Source organism: Cylas formicarius, unplaced genomic scaffold, assembly GCF_029955315.1.
Source record: "Cylas formicarius isolate icCylForm1 unplaced genomic scaffold, icCylForm1.1 PGA_scaffold_12__32_contigs__length_19106922, whole genome shotgun sequence".
Lineage (NCBI taxonomy): Eukaryota > Metazoa > Arthropoda > Insecta > Coleoptera > Brentidae > Cylas > Cylas formicarius.
The window spans coordinates 15,042,987-15,068,581 of NW_026844225.1; the positions used below are offsets into that span (position 1 = coordinate 15,042,987).

At 33.7% G+C, this 25,595-nt stretch overlaps 3 protein-coding genes across 5 annotated transcripts; 2 read left to right on the forward strand and 1 right to left on the reverse strand.

Moving 5' to 3' along the window:
- The first annotated feature begins 56 nt into the window (after positions 1-56).
- Positions 57-6,598, forward strand: LOC132695860 (glutaminase kidney isoform, mitochondrial). Of its 2 annotated transcripts, XM_060660402.1 has the most exons (11): positions 57-208; positions 265-296; positions 361-402; positions 476-563; positions 626-762; positions 994-1,123; positions 1,178-1,421; positions 5,406-5,527; positions 5,592-5,750; positions 5,806-6,269; positions 6,322-6,598. In XM_060660402.1, the coding sequence occupies exons 1-11, from the start codon at positions 74-76 to the stop codon at positions 6,596-6,598; spliced, it is 1,830 nt and encodes a 609-aa protein (XP_060516385.1). In that variant the 5' UTR covers positions 57-73. The 2 variants fall into 2 exon arrangements, with proteins under 2 accessions (XP_060516385.1, XP_060516386.1); XM_060660403.1 differs by lacking the exon at positions 361-402.
- A 652-nt stretch (positions 6,599-7,250) lies between these two features.
- LOC132695861 (ATP-dependent DNA helicase Q1-like) lies at positions 7,251-9,259 on the reverse strand. The gene is made up of 4 exons (XM_060660404.1): positions 9,199-9,259; positions 8,542-9,150; positions 8,009-8,488; positions 7,251-7,950 (listed from the first exon to the last, which is right to left on the reverse strand). Exons 1-4 carry the CDS (start codon positions 9,212-9,214, stop codon positions 7,256-7,258), a joined length of 1,800 nt encoding a protein of 599 aa, XP_060516387.1. The 5' UTR covers positions 9,215-9,259; the 3' UTR covers positions 7,251-7,255.
- Positions 9,260-10,285: 1,026 nt separating this feature from the next.
- LOC132695683 (uncharacterized) lies at positions 10,286-25,504 on the forward strand. 2 transcript variants are annotated; one of them, XM_060660094.1, is made up of 8 exons: positions 10,286-10,433; positions 12,990-14,366; positions 15,656-15,765; positions 22,089-23,273; positions 23,646-24,103; positions 24,162-24,290; positions 24,533-24,785; positions 24,850-25,503. In XM_060660094.1, exons 2-8 carry the CDS (start codon positions 13,021-13,023, stop codon positions 24,999-25,001), a joined length of 3,633 nt encoding a protein of 1,210 aa, XP_060516077.1. In that variant the 5' UTR covers positions 10,286-10,433; positions 12,990-13,020; the 3' UTR covers positions 25,002-25,503. The 2 variants fall into 2 exon arrangements, with proteins under 2 accessions (XP_060516077.1, XP_060516078.1); XM_060660095.1 differs by lacking the exon at positions 10,286-10,433 and adding an exon at positions 10,839-10,877 and having other exon boundaries at positions 24,850-25,504.
- Positions 25,505-25,595: the final 91 nt, after the last annotated feature.

Here is a 25,595-nt window from a genome sequence, read left to right on the forward strand (position 1 = left end):
TGGTGTATGATGCGTTGCGTCGACGCACTGACATTCCGGGTCAAATCCCGAAATTAGATCGATTGCCGGCAAAATGAAACCCGTCTCCAGGAATTTTCTCCACACGATTTATAATAATCACGTTCTTAGACAGATTAAAAACGCTTCATCACTTAAACGTATAAGGAATTTCAGTATATCTTCTGACGGCACAGATATCGTTTGCCATGTGAGTATTTTTGCCGTGAAAAATTCTCGCAAGTTGATTCAACGCGTGATTTGCAGGAACAAAATCTAAACGAGAACTACTGCCAAAGGTAACACGTTAATGTAATTCAGCTATAGTAGGCTTATTTTTATTTTGTTTCTCTTAATTTATAGACGCCGTTACTCATTTGTCCACGACACTAATTATTTACGTTTGTAAGTTCTTTTATTTTTGGTTATTCTTGTATATGACTAGGAATTATTTCGAAAGTAATATTTCATTTTGTAGGGGCAAAGATCTTCGATCGGACGATGTTTTATTCGAAATGTTTCAAAACGAGAAATCGCAACTCCTTTCTATGGGAAAATTTTTGAACGTAAGCGTGTGTTTTGTAAATCATCCCCCATTATCGCACTGTAAAATTGGATTATTTGGCAGGCGTTAAAAAATGCTGGTTTAAGAAAAACCGACCCTAGGCTTAAGGAAATGATGGAAAATTTGAAAAAAATAACGCGGAAAAACGTTGACGGTTATTCGATTGACACGCAAAAATTGAGTTTGGAACAATTTAAAAGGTAAACTTGGTTCGTTATTTGCATTGCGTTATCGCGATTAAATAAGTAATATTGTATTTTGTATAAAATGTATTTAAAAGTACTCACAAATTAACTGAACATAATTAAGTAAGTACCTATTTATCGCGAACTTATTTTGCATCGAAATTTTGGCTTAATTAGGGAAAAATATTTAAGCAAGACTATAAAATATACACAGCCTTGAGGAGTAATTTATCGCAATTTTTGCAGTATCATATCGCCAAACATTGGACTAATAACTAGAGCATTTAAGCGCCAATTTATACTTCCCGAATTTCAAGATTTTTGTAAAGATATAGAGGAAATTTACTGGAAATGCAAAGACAATACCAATGGAAAGGTCAGTCGAGCGCATGCTTCAAAAATCATTTAATACAGTTATTTTGTATCAAAGGTTGCTTCCTACATCCCTCAATTGAAGAGAATGAGCCCGAACTATTGGGGAATCAGTATTTGTACGATCGATGGCCAAAGGTTTTCGGTTGGTGACGTATCGATACCTTTTACCATACAATCTTGTAGTAAGCCTTTAACTTACGGCATCGCTTTGGACCTTTTAGGCTCCGAAGTTGTCCATCAGTACGTTGGACAAGAACCGAGTGGTAGAAACTTCAACGAATTAATTCTGGATCACAATAGTAAGTCGTTTTTGATATGTATACGGTGGGCCGTTTATCTTGGGACACGATCTCTTATCTCTGAAACTATAGGAGATCGAACCAAAAGTTAATTAGGGTATGTCAAATCTTCAATTTATTTGAATGTTCCATTTTTCGTGGGCAGGTATCAACTTTCTTATTTTAAATGGAGCACCTATACAAAATTCTAGACATATTTTGTGTCCTATCCCTAAGTGTAACCGTTTTTGACATTTTTAATTTTTTATGCGAAAATTGACGTTTGCAATATCTGCTCATTCGGAAGCATTTACTGTTTCATTTGAGTAAGGTTTGTTGTAGACAAAAGACTCGAATAACCGATTTCATAAGAAATTTCGATATATATTAATACAGAGTACAAGGAAAATCACAAATAATATGCTGGTGCCATATAAGTTCAGTTAGTGTAAGGTGGCTGTGACGGCGTTTAAACAAAACAAGTGCTAGAACGCTGCCTCCTTGGACGTGTGTTTTGTTGTTGATTCATGTCATAATTGAAATATTTTTTGACACATTACATGTTTACCACAGAGGAATAGATTGATATGTTGGAAAATTACATATCGAACAATAAAAACCGGACCCTGGCTCTTAGAAATTATACAACAAAATTTCCATTACGGCGGCGCGCAGAAAAAAAGATCTTCGACAGGATCTACCAACACTTTAGATTATATGGAACGTTGAAGAAAAAAAAATAGGCGTTGTCATAACATGAAGACTCAACCCGAAATGCGTCTTTAGATCCAGATGTCAAAAGAACGACGCTTTGAACGCGCCTTCAAATAAGCAACTGGAAGACCTATAAATTCTGTCCAGTTCAGAAATTAGAGAACCGGGATTACAATATTACAACATTGCAACAATCTTGTGGAAAGACATTTTTCAGAAAATATATTTGCTAATATTATTTGGATAGATAAATCCATATTTACAACCTCAGCTAAAATTACCCATTACTATAGCAACAAGAATAATAAAAAAACAAATGGAATTTACAGGATCAGATAGAGCTTTTGTCCAAGTATGGTGCGCCATTTGGAGGTTCAGAATAATAGGTTTAGTATTGATCGTTCATTAATAAAATATTCACCAACGTTATCGTGTATTCTTGGTCTTATTGTGTATAAATAATACATACATACATTTACGTATTCTTTCACCATAAGCGCATCGGCAAGATCATGACCAACTATGAAATGGTAAATCACAGTGGCAGCACTTTAGCATTTGTTTCGTCCAAACGCCGTCAAAGCCACCTTGCACTAACTGAACTCATATGGAACTCATATGATTGATAAATGTTTAAAAGCAAATATTTGAAAAATTAAAAATATTAGGCATACCACAACCTTATATAAAAATGCCTTAATTTTTAATGCTAAAAATGACAAGATTATAAAAATACGTAGTTTCCATTAAAAAAAAAATGTTTTCTGGAAGTTTATCTAATTTCATTTTTAATCTTATTTTTCGCGTACCCTTTTGTCTACAACAAAATTTTACTCAAGTGAAACAATAAATGGCAGATATGGAAATTGGCAGATATTTTAAGTCTTGCAAATGTCATTTTTCACATAAAAAATTAAAAATATTCAAAACGGTTATCCTTAGGTATAGAACATTGTTCACAAAATATATCTAGAATTTTGTATATAATTCAAAAATGAATTAATATATCATTATACTGTAAATAAGAAAGTTGATACTTGCCCACGAAAAATGAAAACGCCTTTCACGGGTGTTGAACTTCGACGCATTACACGCAGTTACAAAAAAAGATTCAGCTGGGTACGATGAAATGCCCTGTTCATTAATAAAACGTGTCGCAGATTTTATAGTTGAACCTTTTACTTTTTTGATTAATCTGTCTTTTTTAGAAGGTGTATTTCCCTCAACCTTAAAACACTCCATTGTTGTGCCTATACACAAGAAGAACAATACCCATTTCATTTCTAATTACCGTGGAATATCACTTCTATCGGTTTTTTTTAAATATTCAAAATGTGTTTTTTACGTGCGGCTCGATATATTTCTAAAGGAGGGGCAATTTTTCTCGAATTCTCAGTTTGGTTTTCGCAATGAATTATCTGCCCAAGACTGTTTAGTTTCCTTATATAATGAAATAGTCTCGAACCTGGATCAGAATAATAAAACATTAATTTAGATATTAATAGATATTAATTTGTTGTTGAATAAGTTAAATAATTGCGGTATACGGGGGAATAGTTACTCCTGGATTGAGTCGTTGGTGGTGATCTTTGAGTTGTGCTTAGAAGTGATTAGATCCTCATTTAAATAACTTACCAACGGTGTCCCACAGGGAAGCATACTGGGACCTTTATTATTTATAATATTTATTAATTATATATCTGATTCTTTCCCAGACAATTATGTTTCCTTATATGCAGATGATACTGCTGTGGCAGTGTCATCTAGGAGTTTGGAAGATCTCACGTTCTTGGCCACTAGGGCAGTAAGTGGTATGACCCGATATTGTGAGCGTAACGGTATTTGTTTGAACGGGACAAAGACTGGGATGATGTTGTTTTCGCTTATGGATTTGAACAAGGGCTTATTGGTTAGAATGCAGGATAAATCGATTAATCAGATTAACGATCTCAAGTATTTGAGTTTGTTCATAGACAGTAATTGGTCCTGGACAGGCCAAATTGACTACGTATTAAACAAATTGGCTATGCATACTTTTGTCAAGTGTGGATATTCAGCTTTTACTATTGTATTATTTCGGATATGTTCAATCTTGCTTATCTTACGCTATTATATGCTGGGCAAACTCTTCCAGAGCTAGTGACGTTTTTGTCAAACAAAAACGTATTGTTCGAACAACGTTGTGGAAGTCTCGTTGTCACTCTTGTAGAACCCTGTTCCCAAAATTAAATATTTTAAGGTTTCCCTCTCTTTTTATATTAAGTAGCATAATTTACATAAAGGGTAATCTATCTAATTAATTATTGCATGACCAGAATTGATGGAGATTACAATTTTAGAGCTAATCTCAATTTGCAGGTGCCAAGTCATAAGTTAACCAAAGTAGCTAACAGCCCTATGATTTTACCAATAAAACTATATAACAAGTTACCTTTGTCCGTCAGACAGATATTGCCTGTCCATCTATTTAAGCAAAAATTAAAGCTCATTTTGAATAAGAACGTTTTTTATTCTATGGAAGAATACTTTGGTTGTAGTAATGCCGATCTCTCAGTGCGATATACTTTGTGTATTTGTACGTATCTGTTTTTTGTATTTTAGTGTTCTAATATATTTTTTTACTTGTTGACATTATCCGACACTTTTCTTAAAAGTTAATGGAAATAAACAATATTATTATTATTATTAAACAACATTCAAATAAATTGAAGAAAATTTACTTGTGTATATAACTTTTGGCTCCATCCCCTATAGTTTCTGAGATAAGGTAGTGTCCCAACATAAACGGCCCACCCTGTACATTTTTATGCACCATACATCAACTTCCGTTAGGATCATTTTTTGTTTTTCTCGTTTTTTATTTAATCATCAAAATTGATCGCTATTATTTTTTTCGCGTGAGTTCAGTTTGTAGTTGGTGTTTTAAGTTATTTTAAAATTTTTACCTGTATCATTTTTCCTATTCATTTGAAAAAAATTAATTTTCGCTATTTTTTCTTTTGACAATTGTTTTAATCAGTCTGTTCCGGTTCAAACAGAAATTACAGTATTACAATATATTTAATATCAAAAGGTTTATAAGCGACCCGAAAAGTTAAATTTGTTTCACAATGCGTATAAAAGTTTTCCACTTTTTTATTTTATTGCATCATTTTTATTTAGAAAAAACCATACACATCAACCGGTAAATATGTCTCGACATAAACGTGATGAATGAATTGAATGGAATATTTCATATATTTTTATTATATTCCACCCTTAATTATTATCTATCGCTTAATTTTATTTTAGAAAAGCCACACAATCCCATGATAAACGCAGGAGCCATCGTAATATGCGCCATTTTGAAAACAATTGCCGCGCCTGAAATGACATTAGCGGAAAAATTTGATTTCACCATGAACCATTTCGAGGTACTTTTTAACTAATTAAATCAAATGGTCATATTTAGAGTGTGTTTCGATGTTTTTCATGTAGAGATTGGCGGGCAATGAAGATTTAGGTTTTAATAACGCTGTATTTCTTTCGGAAAGAGAATGCGCGGATCGAAATTACGCGCTGGGATTTTACATGAAAGAACATAAATGCTTCCCTCAAAATTGCAAGTTCAAGGAGTGTATGGATTTTTACTTTCAAGTGAGTTTCTACGGATTATCAAAAATCAGATTTAAATGTACAATGTCAATTTTAGTGTTGTTCCTTAGAAGCTACGTGCGATCAAGTAGCAGTAATGGCTTCCACCTTAGCAAACGGCGGCATTTGTCCTTTAACTGAAGAAAAAGTACTGAAACCGGAAAGCGTACGCGATGTTTTATCTCTCATGCATAGTTGCGGAATGTACGATTATTCGGGACAGTTTGCATTTAAAGTCGGTGTCCCTACGAAATCTGGAGTTAGTGGGGCTTTACTGGTAGTAATTCCCAACGTGATGGGCATCTGTCTATGGTCTCCACCGTTAGATGCTTTGGGTAATAGTTGTCGAGGGGTACAATTCTGTGAAGAGCTCATAAAAAAATTCAACTTTCACCCCTACGACAACTTAAGACACGCTCCAAACAAAGTTGACCCACGGAAACATAAATTCGAAACCAAAGGGTTGAATGTGGTGAATTTGTTGTTCTCCGCTGCAGCTGGTGATTTACCAGCATTAAGGAGGTCAGGGTCGAAGGCGATATGTTTCATTCCATTGAATATTTTGACGTTTTAGACACATGCTAAATGGTATGGATATGAGTTTAGCAGATTACGATGGACGAACAGCTCTACATTTAGCGGCTGCTGAAGGTCACGTTAATTGTGTTGAATTTTTGTTAAAACAATGCAGCGTACGGTATGATATAAAAGATAGGTGGGGCAAAACTCCACTAGATGAAGCTTTGGCTTTCGGGCACAGTCCGATTATAGAAATGCTACAGCTATGGGACGAGCAAGCTTCTAAAAAGGTCCACCAAGAAGAAGATCCTCCTATTCCAGGGATGGCTTAAATAAAATCCCTATATCCTTTTTTGTAGCATATAGTATTATTACATGTTGCCAACATTGTTTGCAATAATTTGTGATATTTTAATTGTACTTGTTTACAACGCAATAGTTGACAATAAAGCCGTTATTATTATTTAGCCTATGTGTCCGTATTACTTCATTTGTCTTTAGATAACTTTTAAAAAATTAATCCCATATTAAAGGGTATATTTTTTTGAAAGTCTCGCTAAATTAGGGGAATATTCAGCATGATTTTGATCTCTAAATTTTAATAAAAATCTACCAATTCTAGTGGAATTAAGATCTGCTCGAAAACTTCAAAAATTAAATGTATTTTGTAGTTGGTCGGTTTATGTGGCGCTCAAGTAAAGTTCCTAATTAGGGTAAAACGAATTTGAATTCTAATAGCGAGAGCGACTGTATTGAATCTGTCGATACCCTATTGTCTGTATACAAAATTATATAAAAAAAAATGATGATACATTGATGTTAGCGTAAAGCTGATGTGAGAGTGAACGTCAAAGAATGTTGTGGCGTCGTAAAGTGTGTTTTACTGCACAAATTTTTATTTCAAACGAGATACAAAAATAAATTAAAACACACGTTTCTCACGTCAGGTATTTGCGTCTCAATGTATTACATAAAAAATAAATCTTTCATTAACTAAGTTTTCTCTTCTTACAACTGGAATTCTCCTTGCTTTCTAAGAGTTCAACCCCCTTTAGGTCACTAGGATAGTGCATCAAAATCTTATCTGCCGGAATGTCTTTCAATCCGCGGCCAATGTATGCCAGAGTAGTATAGCCTGTGTACCCTTTGTTAATTTTTAATAATTCTTTTTGAATTAAAACACCTATAATGTGTTGACCTTGTTCTTCAGAAAATAATGGTCTTTTAATTGACGTTATTCTTATGTCTTTAGATCCTTTTTGAAACCAGGACGCCATCAGTTTCTTTAAAGTCAGGTTAATATCTTTGGTAACCGATAAATCAATTATACTGTAAATATCTTTTAGACAATTATAGATATTATAAGTCACTAATTTCGGCGGATTTATGCAAAAATCGCACATTTCATTGCAGTCACTTTGCTTCCAAGGATCTTCAAAATGATGAGCTATGATAGTTCTGCGACACTGACTACGATCTGAGCAATATTCTAATATAGATACGGCATTTTTTGTTTCAGTTTTAGATGAAGACATGCTCATGTTTCGAAGGAAATCGCTTAAAGCAAACATTAAAATGCAATCTGCTTTTTCACCATCCCTTCCAGCACGACCACTCTCTTGGTAAAAGCCCTCCATACTTTTAGGAACAGAATAATGAATCACAAATCTCACATCCGGTTTATCTAAAATAGTGGATATTGTAGTCTTTCCCGGAAAAAAAGACATGTAGGGGGAACTTACCAATCCCCATTCCAAATGCTATTGTAGCTACCACAGCTTGGTATTTGTTCTCCAACCACTTTTGGTGAATAATCTTTTTGGCATCTCCTTCCATTTGGGCATGGTACTGCTTTACTTTTAGCTGCCTTGCTCGCAAACCTTCAGTTAGTTCATCACATTCCTTAATTGTACCGGCATAAATAATTCCTGATTTGCCGCAATATTTTTTCTTAAGTAGATTCTCTAAATACTGTAAGCAATCATCTTTGTCGGGTGGTTTATGAACTACTTGGTAGAATAAATTTGGTCTGTTAAATGGTGCTGTGATTATTAAGGCATCCTTAATGCTAAGCATGTCTTGAATGTCTACCAAGACATTCATTGTGGCCGTAGCAGTCAATCCTAAGATAGGTATATCAGGAAACATGGACTTAAAAAACCCTAAATGGTTATATTCAGGTCGAAAATCATGGCCCCATGTTGAACAGCAATGAACTTCATCTATAATTATTAAAATTGTATTAACAATGTTAAGATTTGAGTGTAATTAATACCTATAACAATTCTGTCTAAATATCCTTGGGAATAGCATTTTTGTAAGTATGTCATAAATATTTTACTGTTAGCTACCCATTCTGGAGTAACATACACTACATTTAACTTCTTACTGGCCATGTCAGCATACACAGTTTTTTTTTCATCTTTAGATGAGTTACTGTTAACCGTGGCCGCTACAATGCCTAGTTTCCTTAAAGCTATTAATTGATCTTCAATTAAAGATATTAAAGGGGATACCACCAATGTAATTTTTTTATATATTAGAGCCGGCAACTGATAAACAAGACTTTTCCCCCCTCCTGTTGGCATTACTAACAAAACGTCCTTCCCGGACAGTGTTGCATTTATAGCAGCCAATTGTCTTGATCTAAAGTTTTTAAATTTAAATTTTTCTTTTAAAAGCTCATCCACTCTATCAGACCAGCTAAATTTTTTCTCAATCCATTGAGTTGCTTCGGGTCTATTTTTTATTCTAGCCTTCTTTCGTTCCTGTTGCAATTCTTCTTTAGCCCCTTTCAATATTTTTATTTTATTCATTATTTTACATTGTTCCTCCTCTAGATTCTTTAACTCGCTTTCAATAACGCATAATTTTTTGGTGTATTCTAAAAAACAATCTGATTTTTTCTTTCAAACAAATATATGTGTATTACCTTCTTCAGACAACATTCTTCCAGATATTATTTTAACTAGTTCTTCAAGATGAATTTTAAGGTTAGGTATATATACATATATACCGTATTTAGAAATGGTTATGCAATCTTTCAGATGGTTTGTGTGTTTTATAAACTATAATTATTAATTTAATAAAAATCATTTCTTATAAATTAGCCAACATTATTAATTAACAACTATATTAAAATGAATTAATAAGTTAATGTGTTTGATATTTTAAATATTTATGTTTTTTAAATCTTTTTAATTAATGATGCGTTTTTTAGATCATTATTGTATCCATTTTTAAAAGATCGATTATTCGGGGGCATTAAATACACAAGTAATTAAATTCTATTGACTTTTGGATGTAGAAATCTTGGCTAAATTAAGCTGTCGTATGGTAATTTAATTTTTTCTAAATATTTTGCAAACATTTTTATAAGATTTAATAAACAATAAAATTTATAATTATTATAATCGTCAGGTGAAAAAACATGTACGTGGCGCCATCTACAAGACAGAGTCATACTATCATCAAATTCGAATTCATAGTCGCCCAAATATTAAACAATATGAATTTAAATATTTGAAGAAAATAACAATTTAATACACTGTACCTGAAAAAAAAAAGATAATAAAATGAGTTAATAAATGAATGCATAATTAATATGTTTAGCAGTTTAAATGTATGTTTTTCTTAAATCTATTTGTTTAATTATATGTCTGAACATTATTGTGTCCATTTCAAAAAAAATATTTATTGGGGGCATTAAATAGTTGTATAACTAATTAAATTATATTCTGTTAATTTTCGATACATACTATTGACTAGAATAATTATCGTATAGCCAATTAATTTTCTCAAATTACCTTCCAAACATTTCTATGAATAATAAAAATAATAAATAAAAATGGGTTTGCAATAATTTAAAGAGTGTATAACGATCCTCGTGACATTACCATTTTTTAGGCTGCATTTTTGGAAGAATTATATGAGACTCACGCGAAACCCAGTTAAAAATCTTGATAAGTATGAAGAGTGCCTGAAGATAAATGCCAGGTTGTAACGCGAGGACATGCGAGCCTATACGAGGTCATATCTTCCAACTGGGTCTCCCAAAGAGGTGAAAACAGTTGTTTACAATCTCTGAAAGAGTGCCCCGCAAGTTCGGCAGATCTAAAGCCGCATGGAATCAATCGCAAGGCGAAAATGTGTGCGAAAAAATTAAATGTAAGTCCGCATAAATTACAAGTAACATTTGATTGTAGTAGTGTTGGGTTCCATGTAAATCCGCGTGCTGTATTCAATATTTAATTTGATACCGCGGGTACCGTTAAGAGAGGTACCTGCCTTAATCGTGGCCAGTTTAATGCAGGTTTGAAATATGTTTTAGATTCTTTCGGTCAATGTTTTTTTTTTTAATTTCATCGACGTCCGTGTCTCATCGGCCGTGTGAAAATATGATATTCATATGCGAGTGAACGAGTGTAAATTTACCTTAAAGTGATTTGATATTTAAACGTTCTAAATTCCTTTCATATTTATGTCACAAAGGTGCATTTAGCGGCAAAGGATAAAATTTCTACTTTAAAGAAACATGATTGTGAATTAATTGGCCTACTGAATTTATCGGTAATTCGGTTATAATTTTTGAAAAGCGGAACGATTGGTTGTGTAAGTATATGTTTTGGTATTATTCAATTATAAATATTTATATTGTTTGGATCGGGTTAACAGGTGTATTTTGACGGCAGCGTCATTTTTAAATACTGCGAATAGTCGGAAACGTTGATTAAGTAATCCAATTGAAAAGGTGGGGCTAGCCGATTTAGGAACCAATCGACATTTCGGACAGTAAAAACACCACCTAGTTTACACGCCCAGCGCAGGCTTGCACAAAAACAAAAAATCAAACGCCAAAGCGATTCGTCGCTTTTGTTTGCATCGAAATTTATTACCTAAGGCTGTTTATATTAGGTACTTTCTTCGAATCAAATTCCCAGTTTCTCTCGCACAATGCAAGAAAGATTTACCGGCATTGATTTCTCTGCGCACTTTTAACATATGGCATCACGATTTAAGCATTTTAATTTTGCCAGAACCTGCGACAATTAACCGGTTATGTCATCTTCACATTTATATTAGGCCCACGCTTTTTCCCACAGTCTTCTTTTTACGGTTATATCGATACATTTCGGTGAAATAAAATTAAATTGTTGAATAGAAATGTTAAAAATTAACGTTCCGGTACTGGGAACTTCGATGTTTTGAAGAAGTATTAAGGAGGTCACAGCATCGCAAGATCGATTGTCTGAAGATTGCTATTTGGACGGGTTTACTTACCATTTACTACTTTTTTATCTTACTTTTAAATTGATACATTTTTTACTATTTATTTAGAAGTAAACAGTTATTAAAAATTCCACTTATCTAACAGAAAATTCCAGTTACTAATTTAAGCCAAATTAGCTTGTAAACCTTTAGAAGAAAAATTCGTGCTTCCTCAAAATTTGGTATTTTTTTCAATGGACTCTAATTAAATATTTGTTCAATCTTCATTTTTATAATAATATCTAATAACAGACCTGCAAACATGTGAGAAGAAGAGCTGGGTTGAATTATGCAACTTGGTATTGTCCTTATTATTATTATTTTTGAAATATTTTTGATATCTATTTTTCGAATTCTTGAATGTTTTACATATTTTCTATTATTTTTTATCTTAATCAAATTGAGAAAACACGAGAATTTTTTTTTATTTCCATTGATATGTGAAACAGTATTCATAAGAATTAAAAGGACAAAAAACGAAGTTAAATGCTTAATTGTTTAATTGCTTTAAAAGGGACGATTTTCAAATAATATATAGAAAATTTCAAAAATTTGCGATTTGTATAGCAAATGGAAATATAAAAATCGTTAACACTATCACTTGACCAAAAACAACTAAAAAACAAAACAAAACATTTGTGCAAGTTTCCCGGATAACAGTTAGTTAGAGGTTTAGAGGGTGGCGAACTAGACCTCCAAAAGAAATTCAAAATTCCATTCTTCCTTTGCAATTTTTTTTTATGTTTTTTATATTTTAGATGGATAAAGAAATATTATTTTGTACGTTTTGGTATATTGTAATTTATTTTATTTTTTTATTTATCCTCCTGCACATAGCAACTTACAATACAACGGTGCTTACACACGCACTAAGTTAGATTAAAAAAGTAAGGCGATTGCACAAAAAAGGACTAAAAACTAGTAAAAATAACTGCTACTTAAAAGAAATATCTTATGACAAGAGAATTTCTATTAAATAAATCTATATCAAAATCTTATCCATTGTTTTTGTTGTGTATTTCTAAGCACAATTTTCCAAATATGGAATAAAACTCAATCAATTAAATAACTGTGCTTGTACTTAAAACATATTTTTTTATATAATATATAAATAAAACATCGCATAACCCTTCTGGTATTCGATCTTTTTATGTTGGATTCACTCAACATTGGGTTATAGGTCATAGGTCAGGACTTACATCATGTGCCCTATCATATCACAACTAACTTGTGCCTGTGGTGTTTAAATAACAGAGGCATTCTCTAAATCCGGTCTTTATCACAAACTACTCAAAAGTTTCTAATTGTGAACCGTAGGGCTCTAAAAACTTTGCTCACAATGCTTTGATAGTGGATGTTAAACCTAAATGTAATATTACTTTTGTTACCTGAGTGAAAGATTAATCAGCGACTTATATTTTGGGATCAATTTAGAACAAGTTATTTTTATTCCAGATCATTCCACGAAGTAATTGAACCACAAAGAATGTCGCAGAACTACCAAGATCCGTTTATTACGGTGGTATCAGTGGGTACCGATACGAAATCGCAGAGAATCGCTGACGGTGCTTCGGAATTCGTAACCGTCCTCACCATTGGCAACGAAGAAAGCAAAATCATCAAAGATGTAACCGAAGAAGTTATCGTTTATCGACTTCCAGGAGAACGACTTGGTTTCGGATTGAAATTCGAAGGAGGAACCAAAGCTCACGAGTTCGTCAAGCGGTTATTTATCCAGTCCTGCGCTCCCGATAGTCCCGCGTCCAGAGTACAAAGTTCTTGGGGTCAGTTGGTCGAAGGGGATGAAGTTTTGAAAATAGATTCGGTGCCAGTTAACAGTATGACTAGGATAGACTGCGTCCGACTTTTAAAAGAGTCCAACGTGGCCATTAAGCTTTTGGTGAAGCATTCGTTTAATGTGAAGGTTCCGGAAGATCTTCCTGTGATTGTTAGCGAAGAAAAAAAACCACCGCCGGTGCCACCTCGGAAAATTCACCGGAAACTTCACAAGAATCACGAAAACAGCGCCATAGTGCCCACCAATAAACAACAGGAGTCTTTGATGTGCAAAGGTGCGAGGCTGCAGTCTCCACGGAATAGCGGGCGGCGAAAATATTCCCCCGATGTTTGTCGCCGTTTGTCGGAAGGCAATCCTCCAGATGCTGAAGTGTATTTGGATTTATTTTCTCAAGAGTCGACTCAAAGTTTAAGCGAATCCGACGATACTGGAAGCACTATATCTACCGTGCTGGATAGGTTCGCATCTACAACGTCCAGTTTTGCTGGTAGTTTACCGTCGACACCGACAAGCATTCAAAAACAACTCGACCTTTCTTATATCGTCAACGAATTTGAGGAAGACGATTACAATATGCCGAATTTGGACAAGAAAATAGCGTTGATAGAAGAGAACAATAACATAGTCGATGGTGCAGATCATTGTCGCCATTCCGGATGCGAAATGGAAGAGATGTGTATCGAAAAATCTCCTGATACAACTAAAAAGCCAATTAAAACACCAAGATCGCGAGATAAAGTGAACAAACATGTTGCAGGCGAGGGTAAAAGCACTTTGCCTAGGCTGGTGGATTTTGTTCCCAAATCGTCGAACAAATCCGATATGGAAAGCTCAGTGGATACATTGAAAAGGTTTTTAGAGTGTGAGAGATTCGACTTTGATTATTCGATGAACGAATGCGTCGAAGGCGACGATCTGGATTTTATATCCAATGGAATGGATCTCTTCGGCACTAAGTGGGTTATGTCGTCCCATCTGTCAACGATAGGGGAGGATGAAGAAGAGGGAGGACAAGATATTTCTTCTAACTTTGGGTAATTTTTTTAGGTGTCGCAATATTCCACAATTTTTTTATATATGAGATCGCTCGATGTTTACCAGACCTAAGGAATTGAAAGCAGAACCAAATATGGTATAAAAAATCATTTAAACATCAATCCTTCGCATACTTATTGATTTACAGTCGTCCAAATGGGTAATGTGATTCGCATAGAGAGTAGGATTTTTTTTTTATTTCTTTGGGCTGATCATTTTCGAAGGAAGCCATAGATTTTTTTAAAGAATTTGAAGCAATGAATGGTTTTAAAAGCAGTTTAACATTAATTAACTCTATACTTAATTTCTTAATGCGAGAGAATAAGAAAGTGTAAATTTACAATGATAGGGATTAATAAATATGGTGGACAATTTAAAGGTTATATCGTAAAGTTAAGATAAATTGCAATTATAGTTTTCCGTATTTACATTTTTTTGCATAGAATAGAAGGACGATTTTTGGCGAATGAAAATAATGGAGATATTAATTATCCTAAGATTAACTTAATAAAAACTGGTATAGAAGTAAGAATAATATGAAAATACATTAATTGTAGTAAATATTCTTCTTCTTATTCTTCTATTTGGCAGTGTTTTCATCCTGATTTATTACAGTTTCTTTTCTTCCTGTTCTTCTCTTTGATGGCCTAATGAGGCCAACGTTTATCCTCGTGCAAGTCGGTATATTGTCGACTGTCTAACTCCAATCATTTTTTTGTAACTCCGAATTGTTGAGTTTTGGTGCCCAAGAACTTTAAACACATTTATTTTTACTAATCCGTCTCTTATAAACAAATTCAGAAACACTAGGCATATTCAAGAGCAAATTTGGACAACTGCCTGAAAGCAACTATAATTCTAATTTTAAAGATTAAGGCACAGGTAGGTCAACTACCTAATCGTCTACCTGCCACTCGCAAGATCCTTGACAGGCATCATCGATATAATACTCCCTCTATAGAATATAGCAAATACCGCTAGGTTTAACAGTTTAATAAATTAACTTAATTAAATATAATAAATTAACTCTCTTGCATTAAGAAATAAAGCATAGCATAGCATAGCATAAAAAATCGAATAACATTCTATAAAATCGTATGATTATTGCTTGCCAGTTTGATTCAATTGCCGTATAAAAAAAAAGTTATTCAGAAACTCGTGTATCAGTAAGGTTACTCTCCGAGACCGTCGTATTATTTTTTTTTTTATGTTTTTGAGTTTCCTTGCACTTATCAACATTGTCCTTTACAAAAAGAAACACCTTAAAAACGAATCTTTTCTATTTTAGTGGGATAGCATCCGTACCAAAAGTAACAGTGGAGAGTTCAGAACTAAATACGATGGAAGAAAAGTCCTTAGAAAGTGACAACCAACGCATCACGTCCACAGAATATAAATGTAAGTAATGGTGAATGCGCCGGGACTTGAACCAGTATAAATAACAATCGGGTCAATAAATAAGCTTGGACGGTTTCCAACATTAATTTTCCCCCGCAACATTTTATGAATGAAATTTTGTATTTTAAATGGGGACACAAAATTATGTAATCGCGCGTTTTACAGGAAACCGATAGAGCAATGAAAATGTATATTTCTTGAAATCGTGACGGTTACAACAAACTTGAAAATGGATCAATTTCCAGGAAGCTTTGCAATAAAAACGTGCCCAAAGCAGATAATATAAGCGCACTTTCTATATGGTTATGTTGTATTGGCAAACAAGTTTTTTTTTATTATTTAACGGCGAGTTTGTCGAAAAATTTATCGCAAAATGTTTCCCAAAAAGTTATTTTATCCTTATCTAAATAACAGGTAGGGTAATTATTCGTTGTTCGATATAAATAAATGTAGGTGCGCGTTTTGAAAATAATCGTTTCGGCAAATAAACTAAAAGTATTCAAAGCGGTAACGAATGTTTAACAGATCAGATTATTTAGATAACAGCGAATTGTGCATTTTTCGTTTCATATTTTTTTAAGTGGCAAGGTTCCTTGTAAATGTTGTCAAAGGTTTCCGATATTATGGTTGGACTTTTTGGCGATATTCAAATGAAATTTTAAAAATTTGAAAATTTTCGAACATATCCCCACACAGTTTACCTATCCCGCATTATCTGAACAAAAATGACTTCATTGTTTGAAATATCTCCAGAGGTAAGAACTTATTAGTGTAAATTTTTCGGTAAAACGGGATTGCTCATTTGTTTTTTACAAAATGGTTCATAAAACTCTTTTTAACATCTTGGTCCGTTAAATTCATTAGCAGGTCAACGCGTGACCAACATAATGTATTTAACGCGGACATGCGAACAGAAATTCTGGTCCTGCAAAAATTTTAATTTGGCATTTGGTTACTGTTACTCGGGCGGTAATATTTTTAATTCGCAATTTCCGCAACCAACCAAATTAATTGAGAAGGCGATATGTAGCTTTAGTACAAAAAAAAACAGCATGAAAAAGGATTCACTTTTTGAAGGTGTTTTAGTAAACATATAATTATAATTATTATCAAATTGTCGATTTTTTTTTATATAGAAATATCTGTGGAAAATCGAAAAATCAAAACACACACATAGCTTCCACAGTATGCCAGCTACTCTTGTTGAAAACAGTCGAGAATAAATTTTAAAATGGATGACATTACCGTGTTTCGAAAATAAATACCATGTTGTGGCAGATAAATGTACACAATAAGAATAACTTTTGCAGTTATATTGAAAAAAAACGGGTCAATGAAGATAAATGTGGTTTTATTATCAAAACGTGAAGGCTTTCACTTTTTTTAAGCACCGAGAGCAATTTGATATGTAAATATTACCAGGTTGTACAGTAAAGCGAAATATTTGCTGCATTTTTCTCGGAAACAGTTTACATTAAACATTCTTATCGCGTCTTAGAACTGTTTATAATATATCATCCTTGCGCGGCTTGTTACACTTTTTGCATTGACCTTATAAAACCAGTTCTTTTTCCATGCCACCCACAAGTCCGTTCAAAACTCATATGTGGAAGGTTTAATGACTAATTCTACACGGAAGTGCCTTGCAGCTTGATTGCAACAAAGGTTGAGCTCTGATTGTATACGGTCTTGTAGCATTTTGATTTGATTTTTACCGGATTATTTAGTTTGTTCAATCTTCTTAGATTCGAACTAACGTCACCTTAGATGTCTGTGGGAAATATGCCAAATATGTCATATTTATTAAATAAAAATACGAGTTAGTGGAAACTTTTTTTGAGTCATTGATGCTAAATACTTTATAACGATCGGAGGTTGTTTAAATATTCAACAGACAAAAAATACAGGAAGTTCAATTATGTTTTAAATTTAGTTTGATGTGTATATTAATTCCGAAAAAATATTTTTTTAACCAAAACATTCCTCTTCTCCTCTTGTATGATTCTATTTTCCCATCGCATAGCTTGTTTTATTATGAAACGCTTCCTATGGTGCTATGTGCTATGGTGCTATGTTTTCATAATGATAAAAAAAGAAATAAAAAAAAGATAGAAAGGCGAGTAATAAATTCTTTAATTATTTGCAGATTGTTACACATCGTATATCTTACAAAAAACCTGTGGTCACCAGGATGTTATTTTTGAAAAAAACAATTGCAGGAAGGATCTCGTTGTTTAGGCGCATCGTATATTAAAAAATTAGTTGCGTGTCAGTATTAACGATGTTAATAGACGATAAAAAATTAAATACAAAAAAACAGGCAGCCCTCTTGGGGACATAATTAGATGGGTAACAGAGATATAGTACTTGCAGATTGGGGTGTCATAGCAGCAGATCGAAGTTTTGTATTTTAAATCTTTGACTCAGGCACTTTTTGGGATACATCTTATACATCTTAGACTCGACAGGGCAATTTTTAAAAAAACATTTGCACGACAGTAGGAACTATATTAACAGACAGAGTTAACGGACAGACTAATAAAAACAAAGAACGACACTTTTTAGCTTTAATTTAAGCAAGAATATCAATATCAAAATTTTTGAAAAAAAAAACAATTACGCGTCAGTGCGAGCGATCTTAGTAGATAATAAAAAAAGAACGACGAACAACAAAAAGCAGCTTTCTTAGAGGGGTGGGTAATTGAGTTTTAGTATTTGCAGTGGGGTTTTGTATCGCACATTTGGGAGTTTTTACCTTGGAACACATCGTACATATCTTACAAAAATAGTTAGACTTACCCAGGTGACATTTAAAAATAAGCAACTGTATGTCAGTAGGAACTATGTTAATAGACGATAAAAAAAGACTAACAAAACCAACTCGACTACTACTAGAGGCATAATTATGTTTTTAATTATATGTTATATTTTTGAATTGTCGGGTTAGGCACTCTTTACCTTAGGACGTATCGTATATATTTTACAAGTCCACCCGGATTCGGACAGGGTGTTTTGAAAAAACAATTGCGTGTCAGTAGGAAAGATGTCAATAGATGATAAAAAAACCGCGCGACCTTGAGGGGTATAATTAAGTGGGTAGTAGAGGCTTTAATGTTGCTTCCTCTACCGAACAAGAACTTCTGCTCGCGGTTTGCAGCGGCGGCGGCGGCAGCAGCAGCCAGCAGCAGCAGCAGCAGCAGTATGATCGACAACTCACCGCACAACTTGGCTGGATGCCCTTGACTTGCACCGTCCACTGACCTGCGATGCCTTGCCATTTCTTTCTTTCTACGTTGTTGCTTACGTTCCTGCTTTTGCACTCCATCCGAAAAACTATATCGTCAATCAAATTAATTCGAACCCGGTAACTCTTTAGTTAACGTGAGATTTTAAGCGTTGGGAAGAGGTAGTGTAACGAAAACAAAAAGAAGCGAACCCGATACGAGAATAGAATAAAGTGCGGATAGACGTTGTTCGGAATTTGGTTTGAAATCGGTGTGAAAACTGTTGGGCTCGTTTTAGTGCTTAAATTAAACATTAAAAAAATTTATTATCTCTCCTAGTCAACCGGCTTGCGACAGTTCCTATTTTTTGTGATTATTTTGTTGTTTTTTCGACACGTATGGTGTGAGTGATTCGGCAAGATACGCTAAACTTGGGTGAGTTTTATTTCAAAATATTTCAAGTAGCGATTATGAGGAATTAAAAAAAATGTTTATCGACTGTCGTAGTTTCCAAGCCGCTCTTTTTACATTTATAAAGTTTTGTGATTTTCCTGATTGCCTTTTTACAACTTATCGCGTGACACAATCTAAATACTTGATGATCCATCTCGTTACCAATTTATTCTTAAGCCTGCCTCATTGTTTTCGCAATTTTAAATTTTGATTTTTTTAGAGCAAACCGTGTATTATACTTTGCCTTCGCTTACTTTTCGTACAAATAACAAATAATGTTATTCACAACAAAATTAGCAAATACCAAAATGGTAATATGTGGCGACATATGCAAGGCACCGTTGGAAAACCGTAAATGAATGTATTTTAAGGCTTTGCATTTTGATTTAAAAGTAAAATGAATGCAGAGCAAGAACTAATCACAAGAATGATAATACGTACACTAAAAGGTTGGGCTTCAAAGTCGTTTGAAATATTTAAGTTAATTAAATAAGTTTTGCGCGAGTTAAGAGTCGACCTATAAATTATAATTATTTAAAACAATTTTAATAACGCGTTTTAATGTTCTCGACGGTCAGTATACTAACATGTGCGTTTTGTTTTTATTGTCAATGCGATAATTGAAAAAATAATACTGTCGGAATTTTGTTTTAAATTACAGTGTGACCGAAAGACGATAGCGGCAGCAAATTAAAGGAAAACCAACTATTGAAAAAAATCTTAATACAAATTATAGTTGCCGATTGCGAATGAATAACTTTTGAATTTTGCTAATATCAAAAGCAAAAGCAGTCGTTTTAAATATTGTTTTATCGGTATTAATGTAGGACACTCGGCATTTATGAAATTCCGTGTTTATCTCCGAGCTGTTTCTAGCTTTTAAAATATTCTAAAATATCTACAGTCGATTATCTGATAGAAGGTCCAAATACTTGGACTCGTCACATTCTATTTAAGTTGAAATGATCGTCTTTTGTCGCAAAATCATTAAAATCCGATGTACCTGATCAGTTCCGTAAATGTTTGCTTATTAAGTGATAATAAATATCTTATTACTCATAGATTAGTCAAGTAAAAAATATATAGACTTTCCTCCATGTAGCAGTCTCGTCATAAAATACTGTTTAACAAAGTGATACATGCTTTATTCATATTACCATCGCAGTTTGTCTATTTTACGATGTTTTGTTGACAGTGCATGAACCGTATGCAATTGCGCAGTGATTTTCTTTAGATTTTTGGATAAATTTTCATGTTTTCTCTTGTAAGTACAGCCAACTTAATAATGACTATTATAATACTGTTATAATCACTCAAACCAGTTTTATTGTGTACGTGCGTAGCCTGTAAGCAGAAACAATATTGCTACTATTAAGAAATAGGCAAACCAACTGTCAGTGACTAATTAATTTAAAATTTAATATGTTGCTTTTAGAAATAGATGATCTCATAGCATCTTTAACAAATATCTTTTAATAAACACGTATTGCTAATTTGTTTCGGGGTTTATATTTAAAGCATGTTTCCTTTTCAAAATTGCATCTGTTCGATCGTAAAATGAAACTACAATTTTATGAAGTGCGGAACCGATTAGAATTTATGGTACGGTTTTGCAGTCGAATACAACAGCTGCTTCATCGCCAATGTTTACAATACGCGATTAATAAAAAAGTTAACGCCCTTTCGTGTTAAACATATTTTTGCAGAAGTAGCGTACGCTCAGGTAGTTTTAATTACTGTTAAAACTGTTAAGTAACAGCGCTGTGAAAGGAATGTTTTAGTTTTTGTTTTTTTTTTGTTATCGATCGGACTGTAAAACTTAGAAACCACAGATTTCTAACTTAGCGGATTAATAGCAGTAACAGAAGCAAAATATTTGCAATTGGATCATTTTGGCAATTTAAAAATTAAATTATTTTGCGAGGGCAAGAAAATAAACAACACTCCTTTCTGTTAGGTACGATTAGCGAATTAACTGCCGCCGTCACTTAAATTAATTCAGGATTAATAGTGGAACACCTTAAGGTTTAAAAGTATTTTAAATTAAGCATTGTGAAATTGTAATATAATTGCAATAATTGAATTGCAATTAAATTACATAATTTCAAAACTTTAGTATTTGTATTCAGATTTGCCTTCAAGCTAAATTAATTGAAAAAATCATTTTTTTAATAATCAATATTTTCAAGCCTCAATCGATAAAGTATAATCAAAATATTCTCAACATTCTCAAATCATTTCTAAATTTATTTATTTTTTTGCGTGGGCTTTTTTAAAATCTCAAAATCATTGTGAAAATATTTTGTTATAAGCTTGAAAGAGAATATTTGGACATAAAGCAATTTGGTTTGAATTTTACAATTATTTTTCTTATAAATTAATTAATTGCTATAAAAAGAAATATTAGATTTATGCTTTGTTATTTTGATCCTATAAAGAAACTGTTCAGATCTCAAACTGAAATTTTTCGTTTAGAAAATATGTGTCAAGATGTCACTATCTACTATCACTGTCATTTGTTTGCATTGGCTAAACATAGTTTTCGTAGGATTAGCATCGATTATTAGATAGTAAAATTGCCGATATATGCGAGTGTACCACGAAAATCTAATCAGTACCTTACGATGTCGTTGTCGGTTATTCCAGATAATCCGGACCTTATGGAAGTTCTACCGAGTGATTCACGCCAACCCCCGGATGGACATGAGTTTCCGGATTTCATAGAGACGTCAAACAATTTTAAAGAAAAACCCACCGAACCCACCGGTAGTTTTAACTTTTCATGGAACGACTTGACTCAAATAAAACCGGTTCCATTAGATAGAACCATAAGCAGCTCCAATTACGATTTGAGGCAAGATATGAGCGAGTCTGAGGAGGAGAAGTTTGAAACGCCGAAAACCAACTTACTTCACACGAGATCTCAGAGTTTAATAGATATGTCTATATTTTCAAAGGAGAAACACTCCAAGTGGAACACTTTAGCCGAGCAGAGGAAACGGCGTTTATCCAAACTGAAAGGATTAGTGATCCCAGAGGCATCTGAAAATGAAATCACCCCTTGTGATATACCTGAAATCAAAAATTCCGGCCCAACGATAGTTCTGTCATCCAAATCCGATATCAGTGTTGACAATTCATCCAAGCCAATAACGAGAGACGTGCCTTTGGTGCTACCGTCTTGGTCGACCACTACGGTTCCCAAATATTCTCCAGCTTTTAAAAGAAAAAGTCTTCAGGTTTATCCATCACCCATCAGAAAAATAAGCAGCGAAAGCATCTACGAAAATTACTTAAACACCAAGTTTCTGGATAATAACGGCTCCAGGACAACCAACGATGATCCAAAATCTCTCGAGAGTATCGCATCTCCTACAAGGTCTGATTGCAGTTTCGATTACGTAAGCTCGAGGAAAATTGATAAATTTAAAGCCCAAGATTCCACCAAGCACGACGACGAGAGCGATAACGATTCGGCCGTTAGTTCCAGCCAATCCAGTTACAACTCCAGGTGTTCACCACCTCTGTCGCCCACATCCGACGATAGGTTGAACAACCAAAACCGCTTGTTGAAACCATTTAGCGTCGAAGCTGTTAATAGAAAAAATATTTTGGCATCGGCAAAATGTAGTAGCGGTAAAGATCTAAAAATAGGTTCGCCTGTAATCCAGAGAAAGTACGAAGAGGAAGAAAAAGAGGTGAAAGAAGAGGTGGAAGTCGTCCAACAGTATCAAGTCGAACCAGCGATCCCTGTTGTATTGAAAACTGCTAATGCGATCGCAGTTAATGGCGATGAAGAACAAACGGCAACCATGACCAACACATCCGAAGGTACGACGTTAACAATAATTTACGTTTACGATTGCGTTTTATAAGAAATACTCTGGTTTTTCATTTATAAAGCCTGTTACAGACGATGTGTACGAATCCAAACTTTTGTTCCGTTTTAATTTTTTGAACTGAGGTGGCTTTTACTTGATGAAAATCCATTTATCAAAATAATTAAGAACTAAGAAGAAACTTTTAGTTCTTATTTATTTTTTAATTTTTTACCTACTAAATAATTTCCGAACCTGCTGCCTTAAAACCACCTCCGGAAGTTCAGAGACGTGCTTAAAAAACACTCTGTATTTGTACAGTTTATTAAGCGATATTTTAATTTTAGTCATTTACGATGTTATTTATTGATGAATTTTATTACAGAAGTGCCAGAACCAGCTCAACGAAGTATTACGATGTCATCTCCAAAAGGGAAAACCGAAAATATCGGTGAAATTAGAAAAAGCGTTTTAAGCAAATATAGTTCGAGCAATAATAAACGGGTAAACGTAAAAAGCCTCAAGGAGAATTTTGAAAATGCCGCGGCCAATTCTCTGCCAGTATTCCCAAAAAATTTCGTTACAACTGAGATTAGAACGCGACCTGTGAAGGCGAATTCTAAGGAGTTAGAAACAAAACCGTTAGTTGAACTTCCAAAACCGATCCCAGCCAGAAGGCAGACGCAAAATAAAGAGATTTCGGGAAAAAAATCAGAAGAAAACCCAATAAAAAAAGCGGAAAAAGAAATCGTCACTCAGAAGACGCTTCATTTGAATCGGGACTCCATAGAAACCCATTTAGGAATTATTTTGGCAGCTGGGGGCGACTGTCAGTTTAAAACTGTAAGTCGTGCATGGCAAATTTTAATTAATAAAGGGTTTAATCTACTTTTTTTTATAGGTTCATCGAATTAGGTATGGTAGTGTGGCTTATCAGGACGGAACTTTAAAAAAAGGGGACAAGATCTTATCCATAAATGGCCAGAGTACGGCCGATCTGAGTCATGACGCAGCTACAGAATTGCTGAAGGTAAGGCACAATGGGGGCTGGAAAAAGTAAATTTAATTAAATAAAAATATTTCCTTAAAAGCCATATAATATTGTTTAATTTAAATTTACCTTTACAAAGTAAAGTAGAATAAATGTGTTTTATTAAATTGATAAGAGACAACATATAAAAAACACATCAAACAAATATGACAGGATTTTGTAATTTTTTTTATTCTTTTTAATTCATTTTATTTATTGTTGTAATATTTTATTTTTTCTAGGAGCCATGCATAAGTTTTACGATCGTGTATGAAGAATTAACAGAAGTGGTGCCATCCAATTTATCTAGGAGATCGTCATCTTCAATGACATCTTTATCTGCAGCCCTCGATGTGGATGCCAAAATCGTAACGAAAAGAGCAACACACACGGTGGGGTTAATTAAGGATGGGGCTGGACTTGGATTCAGCATAGAGGGTGGTAAGGATTCCCCAAAAGGAGATGTGCCATTACTTGTTAAAAAAATATTTACTGGTAAGTTATTAAATTCTTAACTTCTAAATTACCTGTTTAAATCCGTCCAAAATTAAAATTTTAGGAGGAGCGGCCGATAAATGTGGAGAATTGCATGTAGGGGATGAAATTCTTGCCGTAAATGAAGTCAGCTGCGCGAATATGTCTCGTATGGAAGCTTGGACGCTTATGAAAAAAATACCGGAAGGGGCTGTAAAAATTCAAATTTATAGATAGGAAAAACGCAACCGCTTCTTGCCAAAAAAATTTATCAGTGGAAATGTTATACTTCGCCTGCCGTTAGAACGTTATAGATATATTTTATATTAAATTTTGTATTAAATTATTTATGTAATTTATAAAATGAATGTCTGTATATACATATGTTATATATATATTGCATTATATTATTTTAGGTACCTTCGTAATTGGGTAATATATTTTTGTATTACAACGAAAGTTTGGGTAGATTGAACTTTCATTTTTGGAAGCCCAGTGAAACGGTGTGATTTATTGTTCCCATCGCTTAACGAATGGCTTAATAGCAACAGAAAATTATAAATTTTTGACATTAATAAGACGCAAAATAAAAACGCCCTCTGTTTAAAGGTTTTTTTAAAAATAATTTTTCATTACATTGAGCCTCGTGCTGGCGCCATCTACGGGATGCTAGAAAGGCGTGTGTATTTCCATTGCAAATAGTGCCATCTGTAGCAATAACGTAAGATCGACTTAGTCTTATTTAATTTAATTTAAATATTTTTCAGGAAATCGATTTCATAGAGAAGGTACACTTTCCCAACGGCGGCTTTTCTGTTTAAGAGGATATTG

Coding starts and splice junctions, on each gene's coding strand:
- LOC132695860 (XM_060660402.1), top strand. CDS start 74: ATGAAACCCGTCTCCAGGAATTTTCTCCACACGATTTATAATAATCAC. Junction 403..475: donor GACACTAATTATTTACGTTT/GTAAGTTCTTTT, acceptor TTCATTTTGTAG/GGGCAAAGATCTTCGATCGG. Junction 5,751..5,805: donor GTATGGATTTTTACTTTCAA/GTGAGTTTCTAC, acceptor TGTCAATTTTAG/TGTTGTTCCTTAGAAGCTAC.
- LOC132695861 (XM_060660404.1), bottom strand. Junction 8,489..8,541: donor TTTAGACAGAATTGTTATAG/GTATTAATTACA, acceptor TAATAATTATAG/ATGAAGTTCATTGCTGTTCA. Junction 7,951..8,008: donor AGCATTTGGAATGGGGATTG/GTAAGTTCCCCC, acceptor CCACTATTTTAG/ATAAACCGGATGTGAGATTT.
- LOC132695683 (XM_060660094.1), top strand. CDS start 13,021: ATGTCGCAGAACTACCAAGATCCGTTTATTACGGTGGTATCAGTGGGT. Junction 15,766..22,088: donor CACGTCCACAGAATATAAAT/GTAAGTAATGGT, acceptor CGGTTATTCCAG/ATAATCCGGACCTTATGGAA. Junction 24,786..24,849: donor TGTTAAAAAAATATTTACTG/GTAAGTTATTAA, acceptor TTAAAATTTTAG/GAGGAGCGGCCGATAAATGT.